Source organism: Microtus oregoni, unplaced genomic scaffold, assembly GCF_018167655.1.
Source record: "Microtus oregoni isolate MIOR12 unplaced genomic scaffold, Mior012 000009F_ref0000495, whole genome shotgun sequence".
NCBI classification, from domain to species: Eukaryota; Metazoa; Chordata; class Mammalia; order Rodentia; family Cricetidae; genus Microtus; species Microtus oregoni.
In genome coordinates, this window is record NW_024543068.1 from 10,608,633 (window position 1) to 10,617,737 (window position 9,105).

General features: G+C 50.2%; 1 protein-coding gene across 1 annotated transcript in view; it reads right to left on the reverse strand.

Annotated features, from left to right (window-relative positions):
- Positions 1-361: 361 nt before the first annotated feature.
- Positions 362-9,105, reverse strand: part of LOC121452234 — a 34,784-nt gene continuing 26,040 nt past the window's right edge. The window contains exons 5-7 of the mRNA XM_041658179.1: positions 3,082-3,108; positions 2,810-2,860; positions 362-808 (exon numbers count right to left, since the gene is read on the reverse strand). Coding sequence (XP_041514113.1) covers positions 532-808; positions 2,810-2,860; positions 3,082-3,108 — 355 coding nt within the window. The 3' untranslated portion in view covers positions 362-531. The remainder of the gene's footprint in view (positions 809-2,809; positions 2,861-3,081; positions 3,109-9,105) is intronic.

Below are 9,105 nucleotides of genomic sequence, written 5' to 3' on the forward strand. Positions count from 1 at the left end.
TGGCAGGAGCAAAGTTACCACAGCGTGGGTCAGAGTTCCTAGCCCTCTGAAGCCAGCATCATCTGCATAAACAAACAATAAGGTGGAAAGCCCACCTTTTCCTGCTGGGGGCAAAGGGCTTGGCAGAGGAGAGAAGGAAGGAGGTGGAGAGAGAGGGAGGCTACAGCCTTCTCTGCAGCCACTAGTCAGCAGGGGGCTTCTGGAAGCAGCCAGCCCCTCCCTTCAACCCAGTTGTCTAAGTGACAGAGGGAGAAAAGGGGAATTTTCGAGAGTGTTGTGATGATTGACATATATATGCATATTTTTTGAGAACGGTTGGGTTGGGGATGAGCACAGGAAAAAGTACAACCCGTCTGGAGTTTGATTTATTTTTATTGCTCTTTAAAACCATGCAAATAATTGATATTCATTGAAAAAAAACAACAACAGGAAACACAGATAAGCCAAAAGAAAACAACGAAAATCAGCTATTAACACGTTGGCAGATATCCATCTCATAAAGACTCCTTTTGTTTCATTAATAAAACGGTGTCATGCTGTTATACAGCCTGATAGCCTCCCTTGCTTTTTCCTTCTGTGTGTGCTTGAGTACGTCTGAAGACAGAGGTCAGCCTCAGATATTACCCTCAGGAATACCAGGCACCTTGATTTTTCTGAGGCACAGTCTCTCACAGGGACCCGGAGCTCACCAATTAAACGAGGCTGGCTGTCAGTAAGCCCCAGGGATCCACCTGTGTCCGGGTCCCCGGTATTGGGATTGCACATGCACAAGGCCACTCCAGGCCCTCTCGGGAGCACGGGGTGTCTGCTAGGGAAGAAGCAGGCGTTAGTGTTTGTACAACCAGAGCTTTACCACCACTCAGCCTTTGACCCACATTTTTTTTTCTTAAGATTTATTTTTAGAGCCGGGTAGTGGTGGTGCAAGCTTTTAATCCCAGCACTCGGGAGGCAGAGGCAGATGGATTTCTATGAGTTTGAGGCCAGCCTGGTCTACAAGAGCTAGTTCCAGGATAGGCTCCAAAGCTACAGAGAATCCCTGTCTTGAAAAACCAAAAATAAATAAATAAATAAATAAATAAGATTTATTTTTGGGAGGCTGGAGAAATGGCTCAGCGATTAAGAGCATTGGCTGCCCTTCCAGAGGACCCAGGTTCAATTCCCAGCACCCACATAGCAGCAGTTCACAACTGTAACTCCAGTTCAATTCCAGGGACCCTGGCATCTTCAGACAGACATATGTGCAGGCAAAACACCGATGCACATAAAATAAAAATAAATACATCTTAAAAAAAGAAAAGGATTATGTTTGGCTTGTTGGTGGTGGCATACACCTTTAATCTTAGCATTCTGGAGGCAGAGGCAGGCAGATCTCTGTGAGTTCGAGGCCAGCCTGGTCTACAGAGCAAGTTTCAGGACAACCAAGGATACACAGAGAAATCCTGTCTCGAAAACACAAAACAAAACAAAAAATATTTTCGTTCTGTGTGTTTGAGTGTTTTGCTGGCATGTATGTGTAGGCCTGATGTCCACAAAAAAACAGAAGAAGGCATCAGATCCCCTAGAACTAGAGTTACGAATGGTTGTGAGCCTCCATGTGGGTGCTAGGAACTGAACCCAGGTCCTCTACAGGAGCAGCCAGTGCTCTTAACCACTGAGCCATCTCTCCAGCCCCTAACCTGATTTTATTTTTGATGGAATAAGATATAGGACATCTTTTCAGGACAACGGATAGATGTACTTTATATATTGACATGACTAGTACCACATGAGCTAGACATGGTGGTTTATGCACGTAGTCCCAGCGACTAGGTAGAAAGGTTGTTTGAATTTAGGAAACTGGGTCAACATATAAATGCCCCTTTTGCTGTGGTTTGTTTTATTTTCTGAGATAGGGTCTTATGGGCACTGGAGAGATGGCCCAACCACCTTAGAAGAACTTGTTCAGAGATCCATCTGCCTCTGTGCACACCCCCCCCCCAAGTACCAGGATTAAAGGTCTGAACAACCACACCCTGCTACGGTCTAGAGACTCAGAATTGATCCCCAGAAACCATGTGACAGCCCATAACTATCTGAAACTCTACACCCAGGGGATGCTATACCTTCCTCAGGTCTCCAAAGGCACCAGGCAGGCATATAGTGCACAGACATATACATTCAGAGGCAAAACATCCACACACATTGAAAAATAAAATGTAGGGGCTGGAGAGATGGCTCAGAGGTTAAGAGCACTGACTGTTCTTCCAGAGGTTCTGAGTTCAATTCCCAGCAACCACATGATGGCTCACAACCATCTGTAACGAGATCTGGTGCCCTCTTCTGGCCTGCAGGGACACATGCAAGTAGAATGCTGTATACATAATTAGTAAATAAATCTAAAAAAAAAGAAAAAGAAAAGAAAAAAGAAAAAGAAAATGTATTCCAATATTGTTTAGAGGAGATGCGGTCTCAGGTAGCTCAGGCTGGCCTTGAACTCATGTGTAGCTGAGAATGAACTTGACCTGATCCTCCCACTTCTTCTTTATGCTCCCCTGAGGATCGAACCCCGAGCTTTCATGCATGCTAGGCAAGTAAGTACTCAACTCTACCAGATAAGCTCCTCCCCAGCACTGAAGGAACCCTGTCTTAATACAATCATTCAGTTGGGCATAGTGGCACACGCCTTTAATCCCAGCACTAGGGAGGCAAAGGCAGGCAGATCTCAGTGAGTTCGCAGCCATCCTGGTCTACAGAGTGAGTTCCAGAACAGTTGAATCTACACAAAGAAACCCTGTTTCAAAAACTCGAATAAATAAATACAATCACTCACTCCATGAGTCTCTGCTCCGCAGTGGAGATTTCCTGGGCACCTGTACCGGAGCTGAGGAGAGACATCAGACTGTGGGGACCTGATTTTACTCCCCCTTCATCCGCTGGCCTCTTGTACCAGACATAGAGCTGTTCCAAGACAAAGATACAAGATCCCAACAGACCAAACCTGAGTTCCCCTTGACCTCAGAGGCAGGATACGGGCTGGCAGGGTTGCGGGGAAGGGTGCTGGGCACAGGGCAAAGTCACACTGGAGGGCTAATGCAGGCTTACCTGGAAATCCTACTAGCTGAGGGCTGGCTACGGGAGAGAAATGGTTTCTTACAGTGATAGAGTTCTGGGATCAGATAGCATGCTGGCTTTGTCACCTACCAGCTGGGACAACTGAACAAATGACCCAGCCTCATATTATATGTGTAAAACTAATGAGAGCTACTAATCATGCTGGCATCAGTGTAACGATTCAATGGGAAAATCTGCAGATGATGAAACACATGGACGGTAGCTGCCTCTGCACCCACGGTGATGGGCTGCGTTACCACCGTGGGATGCACTGTGTTACCACCGCTGCGGTGCTCCGGCCCCGCCCATGGATCTACGGCTGCCCACCACATCTCCCTCTTCTCATACCCCCGACTCTTTGCTTTTCATCATTTCTTTCCCCTTTCTTGATTCTACTCCCGCCTCCCTTTCTCCCTTGCTGGGCCATTATGGAGAATGGGAGAGACTGCTGCAGGCAGCCCCGTGCTATGGAAGGCAGGAGGCCCCTCTGCAATGTAGTCTATGATTTCTCAGAAGAAAAACACCGGCTCCACTTGACCCAGAGGAACAGGCTCTGCCTGAGGGCTCCTGTGTCCCTAGACTGAGCAGGCTGGCTGAGTGCCTGAATGTTCTGGAAGGTCAGGGAGGACAGGGGCGTTTGCCTGAATAGCAGCTCTGGCACCTGTGTTTGTGTGTGTTGGCGGGGGGGGGGGGGGGGGGCTGTGCCCAGCTGGAGCCACTAGTCTGGGACTAGGAGACGGTTTGATAGCCCCTGGCTACAAAGACAGCTTGGCCCCTGGACCAGGCCTGACCCTAGTAGCCAGACCTATTCATGAGGAGAGAGGCTCCTTCAAAGACAGAGGGACTACCCTTGTGCAGGGGACCGGAGATGGAGAGCGAGCAAGAGTGAAGCCGTAAGTTCTCCAGAAAGGTCACCGCAGGGCCCCCATTACCAGCCGTCTTAAGCTCAGGATGAGATTTTTCTCATACAGTTTTATCTACTCCCTGGACTGCCTCCAGCACGCGAGCCACTGACACGCTGAGGTCTTTACAATCGATTTCCTGGAAACGGCCACTCAGTCAGCAGTCACGTGGGACGTGTGTGTGCTACTGAGACTTGTATGGCTGAGGGCTGAGGAAACAAGAGATCCCTAAGCCACCCTTCCACATCGTGGCAGCGTCCACCAAGAAGGGCGGGCACGCATTTCTGCCCACCGGCTTCACCAGAGGAAGACTATTCACATGCACGCAGAGAGCCCGGGCAACATGCTCCCTGGGGGATTGTTGGTGTGGTGACAATCAGAGACACCTCAGCTGTCCGTCAGGCAGGGCTGTCACATTCCGAGAGTGGGTGGTGGCCCCTGGAATCGGGTAGACCTGCCATTTACTACAAAAGCTGCCTCATGCTCCCCGAGGGAGAGCAGGGGCGGAGGAGAAGCTACCGAACCAGCTGTCAGTGCTATAGCCACACGTGGACTGTTTATGCAGAAAGCTAAGAAAAATCTAGCAAGGCTACTTCCCCCGAGAGGAAGTCCAGCGTGGACTGTTCCAAGCTAGCAACTGCAGAGCAATCCGGTCAGCCATTTGTGTAAAACCACCATGAAACAAAGAACTTGACCCCATCCATATGCGAGCATGTGTGTGTTCTCTATGTAAACACCTGGAAAGTCTGGCGTGGTACATGTGTGCGTACGGTTATTGCCAGGGACAATGGTGACACTGGTCAGGAACAGGAATGAAAGAAACTGCTTTCCTGTTGCTGCTGCTGCTGTTTCTTATTATTTATTTGCTTATTTATTTTGGAACAGACCTGACTCTGTAGCAGAGGCTGGCCTCAAACTCATGGTCCTCCCCCTGCCTCAGATTCCTGGGTACTAAGATTACAGGTTTGAACCATCAGCTCACTTTTTTTTCTCTGTATTTTTGTTTCCAAAACAAAGAGCGGAGAAAGCTGGAGCACTGCCTCTTCTGTTGGTTCTGTTTGTTGCCTGATTGCTTCCCCAGGCCTGCACTTCTGGGAAGATGTGTGTCTCTCTCCCAAGTCCCTCAGCTTCCACTAGGCAAGGTGGAATCAACATCAGAATGCACCCGAATCAACATCAGAAGGCCACTGCCACACTGGAGGGGGACAATGTTGAACTTCTGCTCCAAGTCCAATAGTGCCTGTGTAGAGGCGGCCCTCACAGAGGGAGAGCACTTCCCTGGGGACCTCCAGGAGGCATTGGTGAGGAACCCAACAAAGCGGGAATAGAATGACTTCAAACTCAGCTGCTTTTTCTGGCCCCCCATTCCCACCGATCCCTAGAAGGGTGGGAAGGGGTAAGAATAGCTTTCTTCCTGCCTTCATGTTGGCGGTCGGCCCATTGCCAGGCCTAAGCCAGAGCCAACACTCTGGCTTCTGGCTGGAGCCAAACCTGCCTCTAATGGAGTCACAAACAGTCCCCAGTGCTAGGCCAAGACCCCAAAAGTATTTATCTTGCCTGGCACTGCATTACTTAGCCCGTCTTGCCGTGCTGGGCACAGGGCCTATTGCCCTCCAGGGCTCTCTGTTCTCAGAGAGGCCCTCTGGCCTGGAGACTCATGTGGCTGCCAGGACTATGATGGGTCTGGTTTCAATTTCCAGGGAGTCTTTGCTTCCTCTTTCCTTGTTCTAGAGGGAAGAACAGGGACCAGGGACAAAACAAATTGGTCACAGGCCTATCCCACACCAAGAGAGCAGCTAGGCTCTGGGGACATTAGCTCATTCACAACTAATGCCCATGTCGCCCTAAATACACCGTCACAAAGAGGAGTGAGAGGAGTGAGATGGCCACGCAACCTCTACAGAGCTAGTTCTAGGACAGCCAGAGGTACAGAAGAGGAACCTTGTCTCCAAAAAGCAAACTAAGTACACAGCAACAATAATAACAATAATAGTGATAATAAGACACTCAGAACTATCATACTTGTCCCTCTGGAACACCTGTGCCTATATCACCCCCCGTCTTGATGTGCTTCCAGCAGAGATAATGATCAATGCACGCTGTGGACAGAAGGACAGGAGGGAGGACCTGAAGACCAACTGCTTTCGGAGCAGACACACAAAGGGGACTCACGCAATGTCTCCCCATAGTACGTGTCCCATAAATTCCAGTAGATGTGGGGCCTGGAGGCTGTTTGGTTGTCACCAACACTGGCTTGTTTCTAGGCCAACGATTCTAGGCAGCAGGGGTAGCCACACCTAGTTTGAAGTGTTGAGCCTGGAGACAGTGGCCAGCCTCCCACTACAAGCTCCTTCCTGGCTTCAGTTGCTTATAGCAGCGCCAGCAACTCTTCTATGCAGGATGCTGCCTGCTCTGGGCTACGCATGGTCTGCTACAATCAGGGCTGTCTCTAGAGGAGGGGAGAGGCCACCTCCGGGGACCCTGTGCCCAGAAACTAATCTCTAGCTAAGAGCCAACTGGCTCCTCAGATCCTCAGCGGACTGTAGAGAACAAGGAAGGCTGTCTTTGGGGTCCTTTCTGGGCACTAGGGAAGAAACTTCCCCAGCAACAGGATTCATGATCTGAACTGGAGCTTCCTGGAAACCAAAGGACTGTCACGTCAGGTGACTGGAGACCTCAGGCCTGAAAATTCAACTCAGTGACTTGCTCTTCCTCCAGGGTCCCCTCTGGCCAAGCTTCCTGGTTGAACAATGACTCAGGACAGAACTGCTTCCCACACCTACAGGCCAGTCCTGGTCCAGGCCATCTCAGGCCATTCTGCCCTCACACACCTGTAGGCTTGTAGTAGAGGTGATATGTCCCAAGCAGGGACAAGGGAAGCTGAAGAAAAAGCCAGCTGCCAGGGTCTCCAGGGGGACACTGTCTGTCTGCCTTCCTTCAGGCCCTTCCTGTTCCCCTCTCCCCAGGAGTGCTGGCCCTGATTCGGACCTGGGGTGAAGTTGTGTTTGTGTGGGGGGCAAGACACATGGTCTTTGTACAATCCTGTGTTCTCAGCAGGTTGGGGATGGAGCCTAAGAGTATGAATTCCTTCTTTGATACAGGGTCTCATGTAACAGCCCAGGCTGGCCCCGGGACTCTGGATCCTCCTGCCTATACCTCCTGAATGTTGGGGTAACAAGTCTTTGACACCACACACCTGAGTCTGCCTTTCTAAACAAGTTCCCTTTTGTGGTGCTCCTGTTGCCAACACAGGGGCCAGTGCCATCACTGTCCAGGCACAAAGACTGCACTGTGAAATATTAGTCTCTGCCGTGCGTCATTTCTTTGACAAATGTTTCTCTGGACCCCTGAATAGAATCGAGGAACCCACCAGTACACATTTTCAAGGGAACCATTCTACGCGGGCACTCGCCACGTTTTTTTTGTTTTGCTTTGTTTTTTGGTTTTTTTTTTTTTTTTTTTTTTTTTTTTTTTTTTTTTTTTTCAAGACAGGGTTTCTCTGACTGTCCTGGAACTAGCTCTTGTAGACTAGGCTGGCCTTGAACTCTGCCTCGGCCTTCCAAGTGCTGGGACTAAAGGCGTGCGCCACCACTACCCAGATTACCACGTTTTTCCATGACTATGAATTTGTGAAATTCCTGTCAATCACCTCTCTGTCTGCAGTCTCTTTCATTTACTGATAGCTCCCTGGTGCCTAGCTACGTGCCTGGCACACAGTAGGTCCAACAGATAATTGCTGACTTAACGAATAGATGACCTTTTTGTATAAAACTATTCAGACAATTTATTGTGTTCTGGAGAGCCAGGCCCAGGTCCATGTGTGATAGGTGTATGACCTTGGTTGCTCCCTAAACTTCTCTGGGTGAGTTTACCTGTAAACTCGGAGACACATCCATGAATAATCTGAAAGGTTACATAAGAATCAAATGAGCTAATGTGTCTAGACTGCTTATATTGTTACTGCCACCCGCAGAACACCATCTAAGGTGATGTCATTGTTATCCAAGGGCCCGACAGTGAGTCCCCTCTTACTTTAATCAGACTCTGTTCAGAAACTAGTTTCTAGAGAAGAATTCCCTTTGGACCTGGGATGAGGGAAGTCTTAAGTGGCAAGGGAAGTGACCCAAAATTTATACCAGGGGGATGGATAGCGGCGGACGATGGGCACTGGGGTGAGGGGCATCTGGGTAGGGTATAAGGTGCCACAGCTCTGGCTTGTGACACCTGAGTGGAGCTGGTGCTCCTGGCCAGGCCTCACTGCTACCAGCCAAGGCTCGGAGCTGACTCACAGCCAGGAAGGGAAGTGATTAGCATGCAGGGCAGGTACCACGAGGAAAGCTGTCTCCATGCAACCGGCTCTCTGTGTGTTTCTCTGATTAATGTGGCAGAGAGAACATTGCAGCTTTTTTTTTTCCCCCTGAATGGTCGCCACGTGGAGCCGGAGTCATTAGCATTGCTTCTCCGGCTTGCCATGACCCCGCTGACCACTCTAAGTCGATAAAAAAGAACACGGCTGAGGCAGCTGTAAGGCTCAGGGACCCTACTTGGTGATGTAGCAGCCACGGGAGTCTTTCATGTAAAAGGTTCCTGGGCAGCCCCACCCTTCCATCCTCTCCCATTCCCAAAAAGCATCCCTTAAACTTCTGCTTTGGAACCTGCCGCCTCCTGGGGATGAGAAGGAGGGTGGAGCCACTTTGGTCCTCGGGGTGGGGTCCAGGTGGGGCTCCTGGGCGGTATGAGAGTCCAGCATAAAGGAACAATCGGATGGAAATGGGGTTTGCCTAGGGTAGGGGGCGGGAGCGGGGGTGTACCTGAAGACATGGACCTTCTCCTGGGGACAACAAGTGACTTGTCATCTGGGGTGGAAGGGCCTCTTAGGAATCCACCCTGCAAGTGCAGAGAACAGTGAGGATGCAGGTGCCAGAATCCAGGGCCAGAGACGGTGGCACTGAGTTCTCTCTGCACATTCCTGCACGTGGTCGCTCCCCACCCTGGGAGCACAAAGGACTGGCCAGCTGCCGATGGCGGGAGGACCTCCTCTGCAGTTTGGCCCTAAGCTCTGTGGTGCAGGTTGCTACACTATTATAGACTATTGTTTGAGGATCCGCTCTCC